This window comes from Carettochelys insculpta, chromosome 3 (assembly GCF_033958435.1).
Source record: "Carettochelys insculpta isolate YL-2023 chromosome 3, ASM3395843v1, whole genome shotgun sequence".
NCBI classification, from domain to species: Eukaryota; Metazoa; Chordata; order Testudines; family Carettochelyidae; genus Carettochelys; species Carettochelys insculpta.
Window position 1 is genome coordinate 78,802,035 of NC_134139.1, and position 26,791 is coordinate 78,828,825.

Here is a 26,791-nt window from a genome sequence, read left to right on the forward strand (position 1 = left end):
TTTAGAGTCCCTCTTACGAGTTTTTGCCTACGAGCAAAAAGTTAGGAACCAATTGTGCTCGTATAGCAAGGGATGAGTGTCATATTTTGTTCTTTATTTTAAATCTTCAGGTCATAAATGAAAGGATATCAGAGGCCTGTGTCCAAAAATCCCACAGAAGTGTTAGCACGGTGCTGAGTTGTTGCAGGGGCATCCTTTCCACTCCGCCTCTCTCCATCATTTACACAGCAAAATATGAGCTGATGGTGACTCTCCTGAGCAAGCTTTCCTGGCTGGCCTTTCAGTGGCTCACCTCTGAAGATGCTGTGACCTCCCACTTGTTCGATGTCCTCCAGCTGACCTTCACTCAGTACCTCCTGATTCAGAGGCAACAAATCAACCCAAATCGTGTATTCGGCCAAGTAACCAGTCACTTGTTTCAACCGGGGCTGCTCCTAAGGCATTTACTTATGACCAGAGTGTGGACATCAGCAGATGACGGCCGTGTACGTCAGCATTTGAGCAGGGAAATCCGAAATCAAATAGAGGCCGTGCTGCAGGCTGGGATTTTCCCGCCTGAGCTCTTGCCATCTTACAGAGAGGAGCTCCTGCCGGAAAGGGAACCACAAGAGAAAAAGAAAAGGGCTCTTAAAACTGTTCTGCTGCCGGTCAGTGCAGTGCTGTCCAAGCTGCTTGATGCTAGTTTTTGTGAGCCAGCTCTCCAGGTCATCATAGTAGCAAACTCAGTACCTTTGCTTTATAGGCTCTTTTTGGACTCTTACTGTAAGGCAGACAACCAACTGGTCTGTTTCCACATGTGCACCAGGCTCTTTGGCTGTCTAAGGATTTCCCGCCTGCAGGAGGATCTGTGGCAGGAGAAGCTCTCGCCAGCAGACTGGAGCATAGAACTACTGGCTGCGGAACAGCTCCTGAGCTTGGTGCTCAGCAACAACATCTATAACGTTGCTGCAGACCGCATCAGGCACAAGGAAGTCCAGTTCCAGTTTTACCGCAAGCTGGCAGAAATGTTGGTGAATCACGCACAGGCTACCGTCCCAGCTTGGTTTAGATGTCTCAAGGCCTTGATTTCATTAAATCATTTAATTGTGGAGCCAGACTTGGATGACCTAGTGGCTTCAGCTTGGATTGATGCAGAGGTTTCTGAGCTACGTACAAAGAAACCCCAGGAGAGTCTCATAAGTGCCATGTTTGAGACATACACCAAGCTGCGACAGTTTCCTCGGCTCTTTGAAGAGGTTCTGTCTGTGATCTGCCGTCCAGCTGCTGATGAGTTAAGGCTGCCTGTCTTGTCCGCTGGGCTGACAGCAAAGCTTAGTGAGTGCCTGCTTGAACTGCCCCCAAACCAGATTCTGGATATTATGTTCCTGGTAATGGAAAAGTGTCAGACTCTAATCATTCCTGATGTTCAAGGTGATTCGGACATGGCACTGAAGCTGTTGTCTATGAGCTCAGTGCTGCATGCTTTCCTGTTCAACATGAAGTGTCTGGATAACAACACCCCCTTGCCGGTTGTTTTTCGTGCTCAGAGTCTATGGGACACGATGCACAGAGGGGTAATCCAGCCATTGCTGAATCTATTGGCGGATCACTGGGTAGAGAAAAATAAACCAGAGCCTTGGCTAGAGAAGGTCAGTGACTCTGTGCTCCTCCTTGTCTACACATGGGTGGAAGTTGACACTCTGCTTAGTATAAACTGCAGCAAATATGTGTCTCGGCTGGCTGAAGCAACTGGTGGTATTAGTGACTCTGCTACAGAGTGCTGGGATTTTTCAACCCTTCTCCCGGGCGTGGACAGACAGTGTTGGAAGAAGGTAGTGGGGCTCTCAAGTCGTTTCTGCTCGACTAGTAAATATTGCTTAGAACTGCTCATGCTACAGAAAATAAAAAAGATCTTACTGCAAACCAGTTTTCAGGCTGAGGCTGATCTGCACACCTTGCAGCAAGCTGCAGCTTTCATCCTTCATTCTGGAAGATCAAACGTGAGCACAGGTGAGTCAGAACCTTGGAATGGCAACGTTAGCGCAATAAGTGCTCTCACCTACCCAGCTGCACATTGGCATCTTGTGGTCGCAAATCTTACTATCCTGATTCCTTATCTTCCTCTGAAAGATGTGGAGTATGTTGCTGATGTGTTCCTGAAGACTTTATCATCAACTGAAGCTCATGGAGTTTCTGCAGATCAGGACTCCTCTATCACAGCTGAAAAGGTTTTCAAAGCTTTGCTGCATAGTACCCTTCTTCCAGAAATGAAGGTGCTCCACTGTGCTTTTGTAAGCCGTGTTGTTCAGCAGTGCTGGGGTGTTTTGTGTACTGCTGCTGAGGGCATCCCAGATCAGCCTATTCGGCAGCTAGCTGCAGAGAATATTCCATGGCATGAAGAAGTCTTCTCATGTTGTGACACGGTTGCTAAGGTGGAGGCACAGTCAAAAAACAAACACGCAAAGGATGAACCCTCCATTTGCTGGACAGCAATGGAAGAAATAGCTCAATGTATATTGTTGTCAGCAAGGGCTGGCTCCCCCATTACTGTGGAAGAAGACCAGATAAAAAGCCTTCTGCATTTACTAGAGATTATTTCTGCCTTGAAACTTGACAGTCTTTTGCCTTCAGACCGTACCCGTTGTTTTCTCTTGCTGCTATCCTTGGTAGCTAATACCAGACCTAACGTCTCTTGCAGTAAATTGCTGTCCCTGAAGTTTCTAATAACCTGCTTCCGTCTCTTAACATGCCTACAGACTGGCAGAAGTGTCAATTCTGTCTTTAAAGTTTTTCATGCCAGTGATGCCCTTGAGGCTGTCATGAGCGCCTTGTTCACAGCCAGCAAGTGCTTCGCTGATCTTTTGTCCACTCCCGACTGGGTAGAATTTATCCAGGTAATCCGAACCTTTTTGGAATGCTTTCTTCAGATGATTATCGAGAGGAGACAGAGCCTGAAACTCAATTTGGAAAAGTTCACTTCTTTCCTAGCCAACTGCAAACCATACACTGATGCAGACAGAGGCAAGCCCTGGAATGCTGCAGTCAATCAGCTGCTCCTGGTGCCACTAACCACACTCTGCCATGTTCTGAGTCTATACCTCCAGCAGCAGACAGAGAAGAATCGGCAACGGACAGAAATGCTGTCTGCTTTCTTGGAGCCAGCAGTCCTCCAGACAGGTGCAGCCATCCAGCTCTGCCTCAGAAACCTCACCCGAGACCAGCCTTTGCCTGTGGCCTTCATCCCATCTGTCACTACCCTGCTGAAAGCAGATCTGAGCTACGTGGGCATGGGTGGCTTTATGAAAACGGAAGGCAAGCAAAAGAATCCTAAAGACCCAGGAAAATATCGGGAGTATTCCCACACTGAACTATACCAAAAGTTTTACACACAAATACTCAGAGAGCTGACCTCGGCAGGTGGCCATCTCCAGTTCCTTCACTCCGCCTTGCAGTTTTTAACTGTTTTCTGCTCAGAGACAGATCTGCATCCCGAACAAGAGACTGCTCTGACCGTCTTTCATTCTGTAAAACAGCTACTTACTGGTATGGTGCTCTTGGTCTTTTCATAAGCTCTTTGTTTACTTTTTGCAACGCAGGGAGGGTAAGAGCATTCAGGAGGGTTTTTCAGAAAGTCAGATATCCGGTGATGCTAGCCCAACAGCAAATTGGTCCTGGCTTTAAAAGTTTTCCTGTCTTTTTTGAGGAATGTGGTTGTCTTGACTGGAAGGGAGTGTTGATGAGACTTAAGTGGTCTCGTCCAGAAGGTTTCCGTAGATATCACCTCATAGTTATTTTGTTCTCCTTTCTTTCACAGGAATGATGAGTCCTGTAGCACCTTAGAGAGTAACACAGTTATTTGGTCATGAGCTTTTGTGGGTACAATCCACTTCTTCAGATGAAAAAAGTTCTACCCACGAAAGCTCATGATCTAATACATTCCTTAGGCTCTAAGGCAGAGAAGAGCAAACTTTTTATGTTGGGTCCCACTTTTCATCCCAGCAGTGAGCAGCCCCTCCGCACAACCTGTCTCATGTAATCCAGACTGATGGGAATTTTGGTTATGTTCATACATTTAAAAAAGAACAGAAAACAAAAACCTTTCTGCAAGTGCAAGAAAATCATATGTAGCATGTAAAAATTTATTAATGGGTAAATAAATGTTATGACTACACATACATAAAATCAGTAATATAATTCAACATTTTAATGAGATGCATGAACCTGAGATGCAGCAGCAAATTATTCAGTGCTCCCTGTCCCCTTCCACGTGCTCCCCTGCTTTAAGATTCTAGAGGGCTGCTTGTTGTTTGTGAAGCTACAGACTAACATGGCTACTCCTCTGAGACTTTTCATAGGAGACTGTTCACTCATATGCCTGAGCAATATGTTTTTATGTATTTTGTGTACGCTAATACATATTTTGTGGCTGCTCATGCATATTTTGTTACACAAATGCATCATGGTTTGAAAATGGATCTTCTGTAACATAATGCTACAGTGTTCTATAAATGATGAGCAAAGGCACTGAAAAACACCAGTGTAAAAATGTTCTGATTAGGACCATTTCACCAAATGTGATCAGAGTTTTGGGGCTGCTCTGAAGATGCATATTTGTATCTGGTGTGTCTGGGTATAGCAGGTAGAATTGAAGGATCTGCTTAATTAATAACTCAGCACTTTTCGTCTGAAGATCTCAGAGAGCCTTACAGAGGTAGGTAAGTATCATGTCCATTTAAAAGGGAGGAAAATTGAGGAACACAAAGGCTGGTGGCTTGGCAGTCAGAGGTGCTGAGCACCAAATGCTCCAGGCAAGGTCTATAACTGTGGGTGCTCAGCATTGCTCTGAATACCAGGCCCTTTATCACCTGCCCACAGTGAGGCAGTGACAGAATTGAGATTGAGAGCCTGGTCCTCTGACTGCCAAGAGTGAGCCAGTGACTTTACTGTGTTGCGTCATTTGCTGTACAGGTTGAACCTCTCTCATCTGACACCCTCAGGACCTGACTGGTGCCAGATGAGAGAATTTGCTGGATCATGGGAGGTCAATATTGTCTAGCACGTTACCAACACTTCCACTGCTTACTGGGCTCTTTGAAGACATTGAGGGGTACATTATAGCTAAATTACAGCACAGAATACTGAGAGCCAGGACTGGTGGCTGGAAACAAACTTTATGGGACCACAGGAAACTTGGCCTCACCCATGATAAGTGGTCGTCCGGCTAACTAAAATCATTCTGGATTATGGATTTAGCTGGACAAGAGAGTTCTGGGTTAGAGAAGTTCAACCTATATAACCTGAACTGACATTGCGCATGTGGAATGCAGTAGTACAAAAAAAGCCCCTGGCAGTGTTGTTTTTGTCTGTGATGCCCAAAGTGTTTGATTTAGCCAGGTTTACTATTACAGTGATTTTAAAAAATTATGTTAACCCTTGCTTGTCAGGGATTAAGCACATTTGTGATTCCCTTATAGGATAATTTTAGTACAATTCTGTAGGGAGAAGCCTTTTGGTAAATCCGTTTGTGAGCCCAGCTGAAGCTCTTGGTAGTTGAATTGCAAATAGATTTTTATGTAAGGTCTATGTATAAATTTGTTATAACTCATCTCTTGTATGCTGTGTGTCTCAACTCTTTCCAGTTGTAGAGGCAATGAAATAGGCGTTAAAACATAGAAGTGGGAGTCAGGGTTACCAAATTCTGATTTTTGGCTCTTCTGCTGATTCCCCGTTAACATTTCTGTGCTGCACTCTTGGTACAAAGGTGGCATCTTACTTAGCGCAGAGGTATAATGAATGGTAATAAAATGCTTTGACATTCTCTCATGAAATGTGCTGCAGAACTGCTAGGCTTTAAATACATTGCAATTATTTTCTCCTACAGAAAATATTGCCGCAAAGCCCAGGAGCTACTGCTACATTTGGGGTGTTTGTGGAGCACATCAGTATGCTTGCAAAGTAATCAAAATGTAAACTAGTCATAAATAATATAATGTTTGACTTAATATGTAAGAGATCTGGTCACTGCTTAAAAGAGATCTTTGTGACCTTAATGTTCGTGTGACGTGTGGCTTTTCTCCTAACACCCTGATATTGTGATCAGCTTGTTCATAGTGTTTTCACAGAGTGAAAGCATTTAATCCGGATAACAACTGGGGGATAAATAGTAGGGTGGGAATGAGGCATTGCTGCTGTTGTATGCGGGAGAAAGCAGAGAGTTCTGCCTGGGTGACCATTAAAAAGAAAACCACACGCTCCTTTTCAAGGCTTGATTTTGAAAGTTACTTTTTATGTTTGTATTTCTTGAATACACAGGACCTGAAATCACAATCCAGGTGGCTCAAGATCTAGAAATGCCTCTGACAGAATTGATGACCCAGCTGGTGGAGACCTGCACCACTGAGGAGTTCTGTGTCATGATGAAGCTGGTGCTTCAAGGGCTTGAAGTTAGCAATATTTGGAAACGAAATCCTAAAGTAGGGGACTTTTGGCTTATTTCTTACCATTTATTTTCTTTAGTTTTCACTCATTAGCTTGAAGAGCTGTGGTAGAACATGGTGGCATCTCAGAAAATGGGCAAGAGGGAAAGGGGAGAGACTGGGAACATGACATGAGGAAGATATAGGCGTTTGGCTTGAAAAGCGTTTCTGTCTTATGCTGCACCCTCACGGTAACTTACGTGGCAGTAAAACTGATGCTTAGATGCTCTGATGAAGAGTGCCTTAAAAATACCAGAGATCAATAGAATCCACAATGAGAGAGAGAGAAACTTGCTACCTGTGACGAAACCTTCAAGTATGATTCCCAGACATTTAGCACCCTAACTCCAAGTAACAGGAGTCTTATATCAGTGAATTCCTTTAGACTGTGCTGAAAGTCATCTCCTGTGCATTAATTCAAACATTACGCACTGGCCAAATGAAAGCTTTAATTTGTTTCCTGTTGTGTTATAGAATCATAGAATCATAGAACACTAGGACCGGAAGGGGCCTCAAGAGGCCATCGAGTCCAGTCTCCTGCCCCGACGGCAGGACCGACCACTATCTACACCATCCCTGATAGACATCTATCTAATCTGTTCTTAAATATCTCCAGCAATGGAGATTCCACAACCTCCCTTGGCAACTTATTCCAGTACTTGACCACCCTGACAGTTAGGAACTTTTTCCTAATGTCCAACCTAAACTTCCCTTGCTGCAGCTTAAGTCCATTGCCTCTTGCTCTCTCCTCAGAGGCCAAGAAGAGCAAGTTTTCTCCCTCCTCCTTATGACACCCTTTAAGATATCTGAAAACCGCTATCATGTCCCCCCTCAATCTTCTTTTTTCCAAGCTAAACAAGCCCAATTCTTTCAGCCTTTCTTCATAAGTCATGTTCTCCAGACCTTTTATCATTCTAGTTGCTCTTCTCTGGACCTTCTCTAATTTCTCCACATCTTTCTTGAATTGGGGTGCCCAGAACTGGACACAATATTCCAGCTGAGGCCTAACCAGCCCAGAGTAGAGCGGTAGAATGATTTCTCGTGTCTTGTTCACAACACACCTGCTAATGCATCCCAGAATCATGTTTGCTTTTTTTGCAACAGCATCACACTGTTGACTCATATTTAACTTATGATCTACTAGAACCACTAGATCCCTTTCTGCTGTACTCCTTCCTAGACAGTCTTTTCCCATTCTGTATGTGTGAAACAGATTATTCCTTCCTAAGTGCAGCACCTTACATTTATCTTTATTAAACTTCATCCTGTTTACTTCAGACCATTTCTCCAATTTATCTAGATCATTCTGAATTATGACCCTATCCTCCAAGGTAGTTGCAACGCCTCCCAGCTTGGTATCATCTGCAAACTTAATAAGTGTACTTTCTATGCCAATATCCAAATCATTAATGAAGATATTGAACAGAACTGGTCCCAAAACAGACCCCTGCGGAACCCCACTTGTTATGCTTTTCCAGCTGGATTGAGCACCATTAACTACTACTCTCTGGGTACGATTAGCCAGCCAGTTATGCACCCACCTTATTGCAGCCCCATTTAAGTTGGACTTGCCTAGTTTGTCGATAAGAATATTATGCGAGACCGTATCAAATGCTTTACTGAAGTCTAGGTATACCACATCCACTGCTTCTCCCTTATCTACGAGTCTCGTTATCCTGTAGAGTCTTCAGGCTCTGTGCCCAGAACAATGTTTTGACCTATTTATATAGGTGATTGTCAGGAAGCTGGTTTCATTCATGAACCTCATTCACTCAAAGCCATGACTTGCCTAGTTCTTTAAAAGTCACACCTAGTGTGGGCTGGGTTTGGTAGTTGTAGGTGTAAATTGGCATGTGCAACAGGTTGAACCTCTCTTACTCAGCCATTCTCTCGTCTGGCGACATACATAATCCTGCATGATTTTACTTAGCTCGACGACCGCTTATGATGGGTATGGCCAAGTTTCCCAGGATCCCGTAAAGTTTGTTTACAGCCACTACTCCTGGCTCTCAGTGTTCTGTGCGGTTACAGTAAACTCTTTCACATCCTGCAGCCCCAGGGCCAGGAGGTTGCTGGATATTTAGGTATTTTGGATACTAGAGAGGTATAGCTAGCAATACGTAATGCTAAAGAAAAATGAAGATGAGATATTAAGAAACAAACAAAAATGTGTGCAGAGTACTTTATTTATGAACAGTAGTACTGTGCACTGTAAACTTACTGTATTTGCTGTATTTCTTTGTTTACTTTCACTCTACTGTATTTGTGGAAAAGCTCACTAAAATGTACTTATACTTAAAATTCCGATGATTTGAGAGTTCCAGATTACAGAGAGCCGGATATGAAAGAGTTTACCATATTTAGCTGTAATTTACCCCAAATGTCTTCTAAGAGCCCAGTAAACAGTGGAAGTGTTGATAATGCTGCTAGACAATATTGACTTCCTGTAGTCTGGCAAATTCTCTTTCAGCACCGGTCAGGTCCTGAGGGTGCCACACTAGAGAGATTCAACCTATAGTATAAATTTCTTGTGGTGTGGATGATTCTTTACTAATCACAGTACTACTTAGCAGTTACTGAGCACTTTTCATTACCAAAGTGCTCTACAAACACACATGCAGTGCGTTGAGGAGGAGGATAAATTATACAGATTGGCTCCATTTTTCATTTGGAGGAACTGAGATCGAGACCAGACACAAGGTTTTTATCTCTAAATGTGTCTCACTGACAAGACACTTGCAGCCACTAGCATTTTAACTATTTTATTGTCCAAACCTGCTCTGAATAGGGTTAGATGGCCTGGTGTTTTCAAACACCAGCAGTTATATAAAACACTGATTGCATTAGTGTTCACACTGTTGTGTATAAGTTTTTGTACCATGCTCATTACTGTGGTATTTGAAAAGGGCGACTAAGATGATTAGGGGCTTGGAACGGGTCCCATATGGGGAGAGGCTAGAGAGACTGGGACTTTTCAGTTTGGAAAAGAGGCGATTGAGGGGCGATATGATAGAGGTGTATAAAATCATGAATGGTGTGGAGAAAGTGAATATAGAAAAATTATTTACCTTTTCCCATAATACAAGAACTAGGGGACACCAAATGAAATTGATGGGTAGTAGGTTCAAAACTAATAAAAGGAAATTTTTCTTCACACAGCGCACAGTCAACCTGTGGAACTCCTTGCCCGAGGAGGCTGTGAAGGCCAGGACTCTATTAGGGTTTAAAAAAGAGCTTGATAAATTTTTGCAGGTTAGGTCCATAAATGGCTATTAGCCAGGGATAAAGTATGGTGCCCTAGCCTTCAGAACAAGGGCAGGAGATGGATGGCAGGAGATAAATCACTTGATCATTGTCTTCTGTTCTCCTTCTCTGGGGCACCTGGCATTGGCCACCGTCGGCAGATGGGATGCTGGGCTGGATGGACCTTTGGTCTGACCCAGTATGGCCATTCTTATGTTCTTATCTTCCAATAGTTCATTCAGTAACCTGATTAACGTCCAGTGGAGCTGAATTGGTAGTTGTAACATTGGGAAGAAATTTGGAAACAAGCCTAGTATAGACCCTTCTTGGAAAGTTAAGTGACTTGGAACTCTGAGCTGTATTAAAGTGCAGGAGTTTTTGGCTCCTGGGCCTCACCGTTTGGAAAAGGCATCTGTGTGTCAAATCTGTAGTTCATGTCCGTTTTAAAATAGTTAACTTAGTCTTTTAACATTGTTGGTGTAAGTCTAATAGCCATAGTATATCATGTAACATGTTTTCAACTTGTTAGCTAGTAATATATTATGCTCATTTTGTGCAGTTGTGTGGTATAAGTTTAATGAGTGTGTGCTTTCACTTCTTCCCTCCATTGTCTACAACAGTGTGTGAGCTGATCTGCTTTATTTTTAAATGTTTTAATGTCACAGTCTGTTTTCGAAATAGACGTAGTACAGAATGTTAAGGTGATTATTGCTCAGCACAAATTCTGTGGTGCTAATGTGACGTTTCTACTAACAAGGGTTATATTTTCTAAGTGAGTGTCTTTACCTTTTTTTTGCAATGATTGTTTATCCATTTTTGCAGGAAATATTGTCAGCGGTTACACTAATCAAATTGTTGCTCAGATGCCCATTAACTGGAGAGAAGGAGAAAGCTTTCTGGTTTACCAGCCCGCAGATAATCACAGCTTTAGTTGTAAGTAATTCCTATAGTATAAGTTACCTGTCACTTTTGGTTGACAGAACTTGTACGTATTGTGTCTGAAACACACAGGGAAATCTTTTAAAAAGTTATATGCTTGACATGACTTGGCTAGGATCCATTCGTGCTGCTTGGCCCAAATTTCCCCAAGTATATCCTGATATACTGGCACAGCGCAAACCTAATTAATTAACATCACCATCACTTTGAAAAAGATTGTCTTTGGGGTTGCACTGCCTTATATAGGGCTTTAGAGTGACTGACTCACTCAGCTACATGGAGGGGCTTTAGAGAGTTGCCCGGGCCACTCTAGTTCTGATCCAGAGGAGAAAAATCCTGTTAGTTTGGCTAAGAAATGAAAAAACAGCCCATAAAAATGAAGGAATAGGTGAATAAAAATAATTAGATCAGGTTTCTTACCTGTATCCTGCCACAATCAAATGTAGTGAGGTGGATGCTTGCTATTGTGATGCCTGACCCTCTGGCATCATACTCAGAGTCTGACTGGTAGCAGCTGGGAGTCCCCTATCATGGCCTCCTATGATGACCGTGAGAACATTTCTCCCGCCCTGCGTAGTAGGGCAGTCAATGCTTGGGAAGAACAGAAATGTGTGCTGTAAGAGTGCAAAACCACAACCAGGTGCAAATAGACCCATATAGCATATTCCGTGTGCCTCTTCTCTACAGCCTTGTGGGATAGAGGCTACAATGCACAGGTCTTGGAGTGTTATCCGGCAGTGCTGCAAGTGGCTATGGTGCATGGTATGCACCTAAACCGGATTGGTTAGTAGGGATGAGGCTTTATGCTGTTGCGGTTTGCACCAGTGTACTCATGGCTCAAGTTGCAACAGTACAGTTCTCTGGCGTGGAAGAAGGGTGTGTGCGGAGACACCAAATTCTTTTTTGTTGTTGTTCATTTTCACATGTAGATGCAAACAAAGGAGGCTTGTCAGGACCCGTTGCTGGTTCCCACCATTGTTGTGCATATATTGGAGACCGTAGCAGCCTTGCTGAGGCAAGGAGAAGAGATTCTCTCCAATCCACATCATGTGACCCTGGCATTCAGCATTCTCCTGACTGTCCCTCTGGAACATTTGAAGATGGAACAGTATGGGAACATCTTCCTGGGAATTCATGAAGTGCTGTTCTCTATACTGCAGTGTCACCCGAAGGTGAAGGGAGAAGGGCTGACGAGTGGGAAGGGGCCAGTGATCAGAAATTTTAAAAATCCAATCCCTAACCTGTGACTGGTATCTAGAAAAAATGTAGAGATTCTGAAATAACAGCTAACTGGAAGCAGATTTTCACAAAACCTCTACAGTTAGAGTCAGGTAAAGCTTTCAAAAGTGCCTAAGTTCCATGTTAAGAAAATGATGTAGATACTTAGCCTGAGTCGTCTTGTATCTGACCCTAAGTCACTTTTGAAAATTTCCTCTCTAGTGCCAAATCATTTTCAGATCCCTAAGCTTGTCGGTCCTTAAATCTCTGGTCTCCTGGGTAAGCTGGGGTTCAGTACAGATGACAGTAAATGCCACAGCCATTAGACTAGGATAACTTTCAACCTCTGCTGATCTACAACCCATCCTGCACAATGATCCTTCTCTCTCCCAGACCTTGGGAGGCAGGCCTCTCCTCGCTTGCAGACAGCCTGGCAACCTTAAACAAATTCTCACCAGCAATTACAGACCACACCACAGTAACTCTAAACCTGGAACCAATCCGTGCAACAAACCTCGCTGCCAGCTCTGCTCACATATCTGCACCTGTGCTATCATCACAGGACCTAACATCAACCACACCACACCTTTCACCTGCACATCTACTAATATAATACATGCCATCATGTGCCAGCAATGCCCCACTGCCATTTGCATTGGCCAAACTGGACAGTCTCTATGTAAAAGAATAAATGGACATAAATCAGACATTAGGAAATGGTAACATACAAAAACCTGTAGGAGAACACTTAAATCTCCATGGACACTCGGGGAGCAGATTTAAAAGGAGCAGTCCTACAACACAAAAACTTCAAAAAAAAAAACCTTAGAGCTGCAATTCATTAGCAAATTTGACACCATAAGCCAAGGAATGAACAGAGACTGGGAGTGTCTGGCCCATTACCAAAGCAGTTTCTCCGTTCTTGTTCGCACCTCCACGTTAGCTACTAATAATGGGCCACGTCCCCCCTGACTGAACTGACTTTATTTCTCCTCTCTTGATGTTCAAAACTGCACATTAACTGCTGATAATGGGCCACATCCTGCGTGGCTGAACAGACCTTGTCACCTCTGGCCCTCCCCTTGACTGAGACTCCCTCTTTAAACCCTCCTCTGAACCAGCCCCCCCGCCCCCCCGACTCATGCATCTGACGAAGTGGGTCTTTGCCCACGAAAGCTTATGCTCCAAAATATCTGCTGGTCTATAGGGTGCCACAGGACTTGTTTTTAAGGTACAGACTAACTCGGCTGCCCCTCTGAACCTCTGCTTTGTGGATATGGGATTACTTTGAGAAGATTATAATTATTTGTATTAACCATAGCATCTAGGATCCCTAGTTATGTACCAAGACCCCATTGTGCTAGCAGCCATACAAACAGAACAAAAATACAGTCCCTTCCCTGTAGAGCTTAGTCAATGTACCTTCATTTCAAAGTACATAAATCCACTCTTACAGTAGGGTTTTGCATGTTGTGCTGCATGTGCTGCTCTAGTAAAGGAGTCGTTCTTAGTCTTTTTTTTTCCTTAACTGTTTTAGATATTATTTGATCCTCTTTCGTTTGATGTTCTTGCAGGTGATGCTAAAAGCAGCGCCATCTTTCTTGAACAGTTTCCATAGACTGGTGGTTTCTGTTATGCATGAGGGGCGACAGAAAGGAGACCGAGGTGCTGTGTCATCATTTTCATTAACATACTCAGCGCGGGGTGCCAGGCACAGAAGAATGTGGGGGACAGGGCAGGCCGTCGTGTAATGTTAGAAGTTAAAACAAAATCCCAGGGCCAGGTTGTGGTTTTTAAGCCCCTGGCCACATAAGCAGAGGTGAGGCTGAGCCACGTCGGAGCTTGTGCTCTGACCATCTTTAAAAGGTCCTTTTCCAGGCTTCATCGTGGGGGATTAGCATAGTGCTTCCATTCTGCACTCTGACCCTGGCTGGCTCCAGCACAATGACACCACAGTGATGGGGCAGAGCGTCCCGGTAGGCTATATCTGTTCTTCTCCCTCAGTTTTGCATTCTCACTGAGAAATAACCCCAGTAGTCCCCGTTGTGTAAGGTCAGTGAAGGTTTTAAGGAAAGCACATTTTTTGGCGTGATGGCTCCAAATGTTAATGATATCATAGAATCATAGAACAGTAGAGCTGGAAGAGACCTAAAAAAGGCCATCGAGTCCAGCATCCTGCTCTAAGCAGGACCAAACCTATCCGATCAGCCCAGCCAGGGCTTTGTCGAGGCGAGACTTAAACACCTCCAGGGATGGAGACTCCACTCCTTCCCTGGGTAGACCATTCCAATGCTTCACCACTGGATATGTCCAGTGCACTTGGGAGAGGGCTTTATGGATGTGCTACTAAGCAGAGTCCTGTACTGCCATGTGTTGTGTGCTACAGACCACACGTTCATCACTGTGTGTTAGGTACAAACCAGGATGTTGTAAACATTCAAAGAGTTATTTGGGATTTATTTACTTGATTCCATTAATTCATGTGGCAAAAACAAAGTTTGCTTCTTTGCAATTTACCCCACTTTGCGTTAGGGATGTTAACAATCAACTGGTAAGCCTCACTCTAAACGGATGAGGCATACCAGTCACGGGTAACCAGCGAGGGCTGGCACAGCCCCTTTCCTGCCATGGGCCTACTGCAGGCTGGGGGGGGCTGTGCTCCAGCCTGCCCAGAGCTATCCCCATCCACAGCAGCCTGTGGTACGCCACCGGCAGGGTCTCTCCAGCCTGGCCAGGGCAGCCCTGGTCTGTGAGAGAGGAGGACCACCCCAACCCAGCAAGTCTGGAGCCCATTGCCCCCGATTGAATTGTTTAACATTTACCCAGGTAGCTAATTAAACGGGATTTTATAGCGTGTGCGTGTGTGTATGTGTGTGTGTGTGTATATGTGTGTGTGTGTGTGTATATATATACATATATCTCACAATGGACAAGTAGGTACACTAAGTTATGCCAGATGGGAGAGGGAGAGGAATGTTACACCGATGCATCCAGGGCATGAAAGCCCAGGCATATGCAATTCAGTAATGGCCACATTTTCCAAAGAGCAGAATCGGTGGGAAGTTACAGATTCAGGAAATGCTCCGATTTAAATCCACTTGGTACCTCCATGCAGAATTTGTTGTATTTTAACGATGAAAAACACACGCCTAGATTTTCCTGCCATTTTCCCTCCTCATTTCCTTTGTTACCTCATCACCTGCCACTGAAAGATTGTTCCCTGAAGAAAATTGAGGTGCTCTGTCCCATCTAATTTAATGTCTCTAGTGGCAGAGCTTCTCTTCAGAGACTCTTCCATGTAACAGGTCTTAGGATCAAGAAGCTGCTTCTTGATGTAGGATTCCAAAAGCAGCACTTAAAAATAAAAAAAACTGTGTTCTGCTTTTTTTCTCCATTAATTGGGCAGAGGGATGGAACATGGGAGACACCATCTCTGCCCTTCTCTCTGCTTGAGTTCATGTAACAAAAGTTGGCTGCATCCTGGTGTAAGGGAGTATTGAAATAGCCTTATGCCTATAGTCTTACGACTTTGCCCTTGGAAGAGAGTTGATAAAGTATTGTGACTGTGCATTTCCTTATGGGCGCAGTTGTTTTGAAACCACTTTTCTCACTTCCCCTGGATTTAAAAAAAAAAAAAAAAAAAAGACATTTTGGCGTATCCAGAATATGAAACTGTGGCTGGCTGCTTGTAGGTCTTATGTAGTGAAGTTTGTTTTGGGTGTTTTTTTTTTTTTTTTGATTGGCAGGTTTATTTAGCCCTTCATTCTGAACCACAATTTAATGTCTGTTTTAGGGAGCGCGGATGAGTTTGATGTTGTATTGAAATGTGCACATTTGGTGGAAAGGATGTATAGTCATATTGCTGCGAAAACCGAGGAGTTTACAGTGTTTTCTGCCTTCATAGTGGCCCAGTATGTGATTGAACTGCAGAAGGTAAGTTGTCTGCCTTAAAGATATTATAAGGTTAAAGCTGAGAGTAGCTTATTGATTAAAAGGCAACTATTTTAAATCTCTAAATGCTTACTTGGGAGTCTTGAAATTTGCTGTAGCTCAGGGGGATGCACAGTAGGGCTAGCAGTCCAAATGTGTGGTCAGACCCCTTTAAAAAACTGCATTTGCAAAAATCACTTGGTTCTTCTGTTTGTCTGTTCATTTGTTTGCATACACTTGGGGCTCAAGCCCTGGCTCTAATCCTCCTAGAACTGATCTCAGTCAGTACATGATGCCATAGCTGCTTTGGGAAGTGAGGGGGCCGGGGGGGGGTGGAGTTTAAAGGATGGTTTGCTACTTCAGTTAGGTGGCGCTAGCTGATGAACCCAAGAGGGAGTGATAGTCACATGGGCATTTTCAGCAAAATAAGGGCTCTGTTGAAGTTGAAGCATTACACACACATCTCCTAGAACTGGAAGGGACGTTGGGAGGTCATCTAGTCCAGTCCCCTGCCCTTTTGGCAGAGCTAAGCACTATCCCTGACATCTATTTGCCTCAGTCCCTAAATGGCCTCCTGAAGGATTGCGCTCACAACCCTGGGTTTAGTAGGCCAATGACCAAACCACCGAGCTGTTTGTTGTCAGCAGAGGTGACTAGTGCAAAGATTGCAGAGGGAGTAGCGGCCGTGTGCCCATGCCTCACCTGTGTACCTCCCCATCCTGTCCCTGCCCCACCTGTGCCCTTTCCTCGCTAGCCCCTGCTCTGCCCATGTCCCAGCATCCCCCGAGCAGCACCGCCTAAGAGTAGCACAGACTTGGAAACTTGCTCTGCTCTCCTGCTGCGCCACTCCCAGGGAGGCCATCGCACTCATCGGATCTGGTGCGGTGCAGTGCTGACAGGGGGGGTGTGTGTGGCGGGGGGTGACACTGGGGATGTGTGTAGGTCCCATGCACTCCCCATGTGTCACCTGTGGTTGCCAGCCTGATCTCACGAAAGGTGAGCAGCGAAAGGTGCTGTGCTGTGGTCACTGAACTGAAGAATACCCGTGCCCTGAATTTTAGCCCTAAGCTTGGGCTGACTTTTCAGCTCATCCAATGTCAAATCTTAGGCAAGGCCAGTCCCCACTTTTACTGAAAGCAAATATTCTTGCGCTCTCGCACAATCAAAAATTCATCTATAATGGAGCAGCTTGCTATCGCCAGCTCTAACTTCTGAATTACTAACATGCTCCAAGTAAGCCAGTCTGGAATCTGTTAGGATTTGAGTACTACCCATGTCCATCAGAGCCTGCAGAATCCTCCTGTAATTAATTGTATTAGTAATGGGTATTCTACATGTCTCCCTGTCCTAGAGAAGAACCTAACCAGGCCCTTTTCCTTTCTGTGCAGGACACGGTAGCTACTGTATACCCTGCCTGCCTACCCCAATCACTGACTTCCTGCTTACTGAATTTGCCCCTGCTAAGGCTTTAGAGCACTAGTGCTATTTGCTGTTCCTCAGCAAAGTCTTTCAAAGCACTGCCTGGCATACTGGTTGAACCTCTCTTGTCTGGCAACTTCTGTTATCCAGCATGATTTTAGTTAGCCAGACAAGCCCAGATGACCATTTATCATGTGTGTGGCCAAGTTTCCTGTGGTCCCATAAAGTTAGTGTACAGTGACTAGTCCTCTGTCTTAGTGTTCTGTGCTGTTATTTAGCTTTAATTTACCCCAAAATGTCTTTTAAGAGTCCACTGAGCAGTGGAAATGTTGGTAATGTGCTCGACAATACTGACCTCCCATGGTCCGGCAAATTTGTTCAGCACCCATCAGGTCCCGAGGATGCTGGGCTAGAGAGAGTCAACCTGTACTAGCCTTTCTGGGCCTGATCCATCAACGTCCTGGTACCTTTCTGCACTCACCCCAGCGAGCCAGTTTCTTATCGTTCTTGGCTGCTGCTCATCTCTCCAAATCTTCGTCTTTGAGTAAGGCATCTAGAGCAACTGTTGTAGCATCAAAAATCTCCACAGTTGTTGCGTGGCTTAATCCAATTTTGTGTAGCTCACCTGGCACTTCCCTGGGCTGCATATCACGTGAGCAGAACTTCAGGCTCTCTCTAGGCCGAGGTTCATCTTGCAACGTGATAATCTGACTATCAGCTATTGCTGCCTGAACCTTCAGTCGGCTGAACAGACGATTGCCCATGTAATTCAGCCACCCTTTCAAGTAATGAGAGATGTTCAGGGTCGTCAGTTTCTTTGCGCTTCTGCAGCCAGAGCCCTCGCCAGCAATAAGCTGTATCTGGCCGAAGGACAGGAGTGGTTGAAGTATTGCCAAATGGAGCCCTGAGGAGGATAACCTGGGTGTTAATAAATCCAGTAACAGCAACGAAGGGTCCTGTGGCACCTTATAAACTAACAGAAAAGTTTTGAGCATGAGCACAGACTCACTTCATCAGAGATGTGAGTCTGTGCTTACGAAAGCTCATGCTCAGAACTTTTCTGTTAGTCTATAAGGTGCCACAGGACCCTTCGTTGCTGTTACAGATCCAGACTAACACGGCTACCCCTCCGATACTTAACAAATCCAGTATCTCCTGTCTTGTCTGCCCCCACCTCACTGCCCTACCTCCACCCAGAGGCCTCACTGTGTTTAAGCAAGTTTTTGCTGCCAGGCCCTGCTACAGCTCGCTGCCATGGTGTTCAGACATCTGTCTGTGCGCCTTTTTGGAGCACACCTCCCTATCTGTTTTCCTAGCTGTATTCAGTAACTCGCCCAGAGCAGCGGGCTCCCTGGTATCTGCCTCACCTGTTTTCCAGTCCTCCGCAGAAGCTGCCGGTCTCTCTCTTTATCACCTTCTTTCTTTTTCTCTTCCACAAATTGCACCTCCCACTGGATAGGGTTAATCCAGCCTCGGTATCAGTCACAGCTTTGGTGGCTCCAGGGTGCGGAAAGGTGGCAGGAGAATTATTCAAAGCCAGCGTAAGTGCAAGATGCTCTTTTGCTAAGGGACTCTCCCTGTCCCCCCACCCCGCCATTAGTGGTGTTAAAACTATAAACACATTTCTCAGACAACATTACTAGAACCTTTGGGGAGGCAACCCATAAAACCGAGACACCCACTGTTTACTGACCTCCATTTCATGAATACGCCATGTGGCTAAGGTTTTTCAATCAGAGCGCAGCACTTTATAGATCCACTTTGAAGTTTGTATGTTTTGCAGCCAGCCATCTCCTTGCAGTCTCCCAGCATGACGACTTGTCTGTCTTCTGCATCTATGAAGCCGCGTCCTCTCCCTCCCACTAGCGCACTTGCTAGGTGGGCGGTAAATAACCCTCCTTTACCCACAGGCAGATGGACAAGAGAGTTCTGGATTAGAGCACTTCGACCTGTACTTATACCCCAGGTTGCTGCCCAGTGTTGGTTAAAGCTACCCCACACTAGCCTGCCATGTGCTAAGTGTCTTGTGGACTCAGCTGCCGGGCAGTAAAAATCATGAGTGAACTTAGATCTTCCATGCTTTGAAATAGGAGTAGATCAAAGCGTCGTGCGGAGCTGTTGGTGCCTGGCAAAAAGGTCCACAGAGAGTGCACAGCAGGCTACTGTGAGGAATTAACTGTTCATTTAGACGAGCCCTCGGTGTTTCAGAACAGAGTCTTTCATATCGAAAGCATAAGCTGGTTCCGCAGATAACACAGTCCAGCATTAACTTTCAGGTGTTTAGTTTGCACATGCTGCTCAGCTAGCTGTAAGTCTCACTCTTTAAAACCTGCTGTGTCGCTCTGCTGGCTGATTGTGGAACCAGTGACTATTCAAAGGCGGTGTCTTGTTTTAATTTTCCCATTTTCAGGTTACTGGAGTGTGTTTTAGGCTTTAAGGCCTCTTGAGACTTGCTAACGGGTGTGGTGCAACAGCACGTGTAACGGGCTTATTGACGAAGATAAATAACTGCACAAATGAATTTTGGTGTGGAGATTTGTATGTAAATTGTATGTGTGTATTTGTATGAACATGGGGGGGGAGCATTAATGAACTGGTGGGACAGTTTCTGATTTGGTGACAAGGGAGAAAAAAATTGAACTCAAGTGGGAAGAGGCAGGTCTGGTGCATACAGCAAGGTCTGAGAGTACGTGACCCCACTCTCACGCAGCTGATCCCCAGTTCTTGCAGTAAACCCTGCAAATGCATGATTTCCAGTTGTGCTTCGCTTGCTCCCCCGTCGCCCCAGCTCAGCGCCCCCGACAGCTCCGCTCACCACCTGTGCATAGCTCCTGGTTACGCCCACCCCCGCCTCTGGTTCTGTCTCACCACCCCTCGGGCGCCACTCCAGCTCAACCTCCCCGGCCCCGGTTCAGTCCCCCTGCCGGCTCCCCACCCGCACGTGGCTCCAGCTCACCCCCTACCTCTGGCTCTGGCTCTGGCTCTGGCTCTGGCTCTGGCTCAGCCTCAGCCCCCCATGCATGGCTCTGGCTCAGCCCCCGCCCTTCCCCCCACCCTGGTTCAACCTCCCGCTCCTGCGCACAGCCCTGGTTTCATCCTCCTGCCCCAGTTCAAACCCCCGCGCGTGGCTCTAGTTTAACCCATCCCCTGCCCCCCACCCTGGTTCAAACCCCTTGTGCATGGCCCCAGTTCCATCCTCCGGCCCCAGTTTAAACACCCCATGCACAGCCCTGGTTCAGGCCCCCTGCCTGCCCTAGTTCAAACCCCCCGTGCTCTGGTTCAAATCCCTTGCAGCCCGCTCAGCTCACCTCCTGAGCAAGACTCCAGCTCAACTCCACCCCCTGCCCATCTCCCACAGCCGGGCTTAACCCTCCCCAACTGTCCCCCCGCCCAGGACTTACTTTTCTGCTGCTTCCCCGGCTGCAGAACCTGTGTTCTGCCAGGGAAAACGCCGGACCCCCACTGACACGAAATCCGGGTTACGTGAGGCCACACGGAACAGAACCCTCGCATAACTGGGGCCTCTGCTGTACTACAAAGCACTTGTGACCACCACCCCCCATGCTATGCTGAAAGAACATAAGAGAAACCCCTTTTCTATGTAGAGTTCTACAAAGCCTGCATGCCCAATTTTAGTCTCTCAATCGTAAATAAAGGCCTGTTTTCCCCTGATGAAAAGTTTAGTTGATCAATATTTACCCCCCGACAAATGGATACCCCTATTAATTATCTTGAAGTAAATCTAGAAAACGCTGTCATTGGCACCGGGTACACCTGTGGCCTCTTTCATAAGCTTGTTATCGCTTTTCACGGGTTATCTCTGAGCTGCAGCGTAATTTAGGAATGGCAAAATAACTCTTCACACACTTAGCATCCCCCTTCAGGAGTTCTGTAAGGCAGATTTGGCTTTGCTAACTCTACAGACTATAGAGTGTTTATAAGTCAAGTTAACTGCCTATGAACAGCAGCAACTGTTTAAAGCTCACACGGTTTATAGACCGTGATTAGCGGGAGCTGTGTTGTAAAGAGAAGACAGTCAAGAGAGGTTCAGGCCAAATTCTGGTGTGGTGTAAGCACATGTAACTCCTCTATAGATGCCTCTGCTTACACCAACTATGAAAGTGACCCAGCTTCTCAATAACTAGAGGCTTTTCATACCATTCTGTCTGTGCAGCTGTCAGCTGGCTCTCTTCATCCCTTAGAAGGCAGCTCCCACCCCGTCACTGCTCTGGGTGCTTAGAGCAGAAAGCCTGACACAGGGATTAGAAGCCCACTTCTGTAGCAGAAGAGTTTATTATTTGCTTTGGGAAGAGAGGAACATCTTCAGTTTTAGTGAGAGCCTTTCATGCAGTTTGCATTGTGTGGAGTACAGGAGCCCAGGTCTGGCGGCACCAAGTTAATGCTGGTATTTAGCAGAGATAAAACCTGGTCCTATGGTTGGAACCTGATCCACTTCAGAGGCCATCTGAACCTAAGGCAGTAAAATGAGCAGCTGACTGAGCAGGTTATGACGACAGGGTGTGTTCCAGTTTGCCTAGAGCCCCAGAACAGCCCGGATGTGCTTTGTTGTGGGGACTATGACAGTTGTGGGGAGTGTGGGGAGATGGAGTGCCTCATGATGAGCAAGAAGCTGAGTTAGGGGTTTTAGGTTGTGTTGCCAGCTCTGGTATTAGCTAGCTGAAAGGTCTCAGGAAAGTCTTTTAATTTCTCTGTCCCTACATTTTGTAAGGGATAAAATGGTGAAGTAAGCACAAACCTCACAGGGTTTGGTTTTGTTTGTTTGTTTTGAGCCTTCATTATAAAGCAAATAGCAACTCTTGGATAAAAGTTGTAGAAAAATTCAGCTATGAAATTGGAAAAGGCAAAACAGGCTGTTTTGGATGTAGACTCGCAGAAGGATATGTTCTTAATTGAGATTTCCGTGCACACCATGCAGCTAATATGTTGACTTTTGTTCTGTATTCTGAATATGAAAGAGGTGGGCAAACGTCTATTCCAGGATCGAGATCTTAGTGTTTTACTATAAGGCTGTGTTTTTTCTTCTTTCTTTGAAGGAGTGGTGTGGAATGATTTCAAATTATCCCATGTTTGACAGTCTTTACTTGAACTCTCAACACCAGTGCAAATCTTAATATACAGGCTTATTCAATCCTGCTATGTTTTAAATCAGGTATAAAAAATCAGGGAAATAAACAGTGTGAAATATTGGCTCATGAATAACTGACCATTCTAGAGGGGCTGATCCATTATACAGTAGGCCCCTGAGATACAAGCACTGGAGTTGCCCATATCTCAGGTTAACATGAGTCTGAGCGGTGGGGAAACTGACCAGCCTTGCTGCACTGCTCAGTTTCCTGGCTCCCCTCTCCTTGCAGAACTGAGAAACTGACCAGCTCTGCAAGCGGAGGGGAGCCGGAAGCCAGGCTGCTGCCTAGTTCCCGGCTCCTCCTGACCCGCATGAAATTTGAGTTGCACATGGTTGCCAAAGAATGCAACCTACACGTAACTTGTGGTGGGTCTACTGTATTATATCTTGTGAGTACCTTATTTCCAGTCACTTGATATATACTTACTATGGAAACTAACAAGATTCATGAGATTTTTTTTTTTCTTCTAGGTGACCTTACATCCACCTGTAAAGAGACATCTGACTGAGGGGATTTATCACATCCTAGACCTTTGCATTGAACGTGACATCAAGTTCTTAAATGCATCGCTACAGATGGGAGTAAGAGAAGTCTTTAAGGAACTGTACAATGATTATACCCACCACCACAAAACTAAAAAGCACGGGGAGAAAAAGTACACTGCGTGATCCATCCTTTCCAAATATGACATGATCGGGAATGAGTTGATCTTGTGTGGAGCTGAGAAATTGATGGTCAGCACATTGCAGGAGTGTGCCCTTAGATGTCTATTTATTTAAAAGTAAATATTGATATCTTTTCTATATAGTTGGCCTCTCAAGCTATGCTAGGAAAGAGGCACGGGCTTATCTCTCGTCCTGCTGTTGCTTCGCAGAGCTCCATTTGAAATCGGTGGGACTCAAGCTCTCACTGCAGCCTGTCCATGTATATATGTTGCAGGATCTGAGGTCTCAAGTAATTTTCCTGTGTAAGGAAAACATACTGAGTGAAAACCTTCAGCTGTTAAGCAACTGCCTTTCTGCTGTTTATTTACAATAGAGACCATCATTAAACAATGGGAAAGTGCTTCATGCCATATTTGTTTTTTACATTTGTGCCAAATAATTGTGTACAGTTGTAAAATAGCCAGACAGTTTGTTACATAATTGCATAAATACAGATTTTTAAAAAACTGAAGGGGTGTTTATATCTCTCTGGCCAGTAAGTTTTTCTACTGTGTCATCTTGAAGTATCCTAACAAGAAACTAACCTTTCAGAAAGCTTTGTCAAGCATCTCCTTTCTGTCAAAACCAGAACAATTTGTTGATCCGATGCTGCCTTCCTGTGAAGTTTCACAAAAATCACACCTGCTTAATTTGCCCAAATATATCACCAGAGTGATTCATTCTACCTAAATACTTTGATATCTTTACAAGTAATTCCTAAGCTTTCCATAAATGGGGAAAAAAAAAATTGTGTTTATTTTTGTCAACTTTACATAGGGTCAGGTTCACTTTCCTCTACTTTAATATTTATTTATATTATGGGGGTGCCCAGAGGACCCAGCTCAGAGCCCCCCTCCGCTTGGCAGTGTACATACATAGACTGAAACAGTCCTTATCCCAAAACACCATCTAAGGAGATGGTAAGACGGGGAAGGGACCTGCCAAAGGTGACAGAGCAAGTCAGTGCTGAGATGAGACAAAAACCAGATCCCCTGCCTCTGAGTCCAAGGCCCTCTCCTGTGGGCAGTTCTGTCTCCCTGCTCCTGCAAACTGCTCCAGGCAGGCAGACAATGCAGCCCCATTAACTCCAGTGCTTGCCAGAAGCAGTTTGCAGGAATGGAGGCGCAATTAGTAAGTTTCCCCTTTTGTTTGTGTGGGACTTCCATCCAGCAACAGAGGAGAGAAAAAAATATCTAATAGAACAGGAAAATTTGATTTTAAACCCTCTTCCCCCAAAATTGGCCAGGAATTCAGAGGCTAGTGTAGTCCCGAAGACAACCTTTAACTCCTATCTTCAGCCTGATGGCGTAATGTTCTCCTTTTAAGCGTAGTTGATAAGGGTAATAGTGGCTGACGTACAAATGTGTGCATAATAGTGACTTTAAAAAAAAAATCTGACCTCAGTTACAACCATCTGATCTGAACTAGACTGAGACCTCTTTGCCCAAAATAACACCTTGTGTTCCAATTTAGTTTTATTTGCTAATGAAAAAAGACAAATATTACTGCTTTAAGCCTTAAAGTGCGGAGGGCTAGAATTTGGCTCACTATAATATTTTAAATGATGTAGAAAAGTCACATGCTATTTTATGCAGCTAGAGTTGAAAAGAGAGCGCTGGACACCCTGGCTTTCTGAGAATCCAGGAACATGAAGGATTCCCAATGTGAGCTGTGCCTTTAAAGGGCTGCTACTGGAGGAACAAAGTGGGTAGGGGGTTGGGCTCAGCGACACCTGCTTCAGATGACTGGCCTTCCCAGCCAGAGCAGACTGGTGGAGGATTAAGTGACTAGGAGCAGGCCTGGAGGGAAGATAAGAACAGTCTATGACCCAGTAAAGTGAGGTAGCAAACAGAAAGGAGCTCCCTGGGAAAAGAGACCCAAGAGTCAGTGGTCCAGGACAAACTGGAGGATGGCTAGTGGGACAGCAAGCATGGGCGGAGGCCCTGGGGCGAAGGATGTGAGGTTTCTGATCGAGAGGCGGGGTGTGAACCAGTTACAGTGAGCTCTTTGGCCCCCAGCTGGATAAGGCCTCTGACTTGGAGGTGGAGGATGAGGTCTGATTTGTAATTAAATCTGGGTGAAATTTTTCAGACAAAACACTATTTCCACTGCAAAATACAGACTTGGATTGCCTGAAACATTTGGGGAATTTGTGTTGATTTTTGGCAAATTGTTTCTGTTGAAAAGAGAACTTTTCGGAAACTTGGTTTGCTGAAATGTTTGTGTGGCCTAAGAAATCATGTTTTCACTCGGCTCTCATCAAAACCACCACTGGCAAAGCTCTGCTGCCACAAACTTGTTAAAATCCCCTGAATGTAAATAGTGGAGCAACTGACAAATCTGTGCCAGTCTTCTCACAGGAGTGAGGGTAGGGGTAGTCTTACAGTGGTAATCTTGAATTACTACTATTCAGTTTGGTAAAAGTAAGTGTCAAATTGATCTGACACAAGAATTCTCACTGTGGCCTGATGGGAACAACCAGTTTGGACCGTTAGTAATAGATTTTGGATGATCAAAAGATTGAAACTATTCCAAAACTGCAAATGCGTTCACATGGCAGTGTACCCCTCAAATCCTCCTCAGTCTTCAGGCTGTGCATGAGGACCCCAAAACAAAGAGGAGGGTTGATTTTTGTTTTGAAAGATCAGGACATTAATAAGGTTGAAAGATTACTTTGTCATCGCTGTGAAGACACTATTGTAAATTGATCATCTTAGATTTTTGCCCAAGAACTTTCTTGGGCTAGACCAAGTTTACTCTAGCTGTGTTGAAACAGCTGATTTTACTTCTGTGAAAGAAATTCACGTTTGGCTGCAGTGCAATGTTTCGTCACATGATGGAGCCATTCCGCAAAGGCACAAAAGGCATCTATGAAGTCATGGCTTTTCTTTGCTGCACTAATCTTGGAGCTTGCCAGTTGGCGAGCTAATCGCTGGAAGGGAAAGATTTTGTAGGAAGCACAATCTTATAGTTAAGACTGAGGTCTCGTCGATGCTGGCACTTTTAATCAGTGGTGTACGGCAACACACACCAATGCAATGCAAGCCTCTAGGACAGACTTTAGCAATGGAGTAACCTAGAATTGTTTCTGAATACCGGTGCAATGCATCTACCTGCGTCTGGTGCAGGTATTTGCACTGGTGGTGTTACATCAGTGGCTTAAAACTCATGCATGGATAAGGCCTGAGTGTCGTGAGTTCCATGTTGTACAGTACTCCATGCAAGCACAACACTACAGGCTTGCTCAGTGAGAAAGACCCAAAGGCTCCAACCAAAACTGTAGTTCTGTTGTGCTAGATAGCATGAAAACGTAGTAAAAGATCTCTTGCCCCTGTGAACTTACAATCTAAATAGAAAAATGCTGGGGGGGAGGGGAAAGGATGCAACAGATAAGCTATCGTAGATGGCAAACATTATGTAAGTTCATTTTCTTCCTTTAAAAAAATAAAAAAGCAATGTTCTTCTATAAAATGGAGGCAACAGTATGTTTCTAGCTGCATCCCAGAGTCATTAATCAATGTCTGTAAAGTAATTAGAGCTCCTTACTAAGACGACTCTAGCGGATTGCATGGTATTTTGCCTGTTCATACAGATGTTTTGTCTTAGTCACCCAGAGGAGACAATGTGTTAGTAATTTTGATCCCTGAGTGTCAACGTGGTGCAATAGCTTCATAGCTATATACCTTTCAGGAGGAGGCTATAGATCCCAGAGAAAATAAGAGTTCCTTTAGAGACT

The 26,791-nt window shown here is 44.9% G+C and overlaps 1 protein-coding gene across 1 annotated transcript in view; it reads left to right on the forward strand.

The window, feature by feature from the left end:
* Positions 1 to 23,493, forward strand: part of URB2 (URB2 ribosome biogenesis homolog) — a 29,485-nt gene extending 5,992 nt beyond the window's left edge. The window contains exons 4-10 of the mRNA XM_074988656.1: positions 111 to 3,522; positions 6,292 to 6,452; positions 10,521 to 10,631; positions 11,567 to 11,809; positions 13,430 to 13,520; positions 15,649 to 15,788; positions 22,822 to 23,493. Of these exons, the coding sequence (XP_074844757.1) occupies positions 111 to 3,522; positions 6,292 to 6,452; positions 10,521 to 10,631; positions 11,567 to 11,809; positions 13,430 to 13,520; positions 15,649 to 15,788; positions 22,822 to 23,019 (4,356 nt within the window). The 3' untranslated portion in view covers positions 23,020 to 23,493. The remainder of the gene's footprint in view (positions 1 to 110; positions 3,523 to 6,291; positions 6,453 to 10,520; positions 10,632 to 11,566; positions 11,810 to 13,429; positions 13,521 to 15,648; positions 15,789 to 22,821) is intronic.
* Positions 23,494 to 26,791: the final 3,298 nt, after the last annotated feature.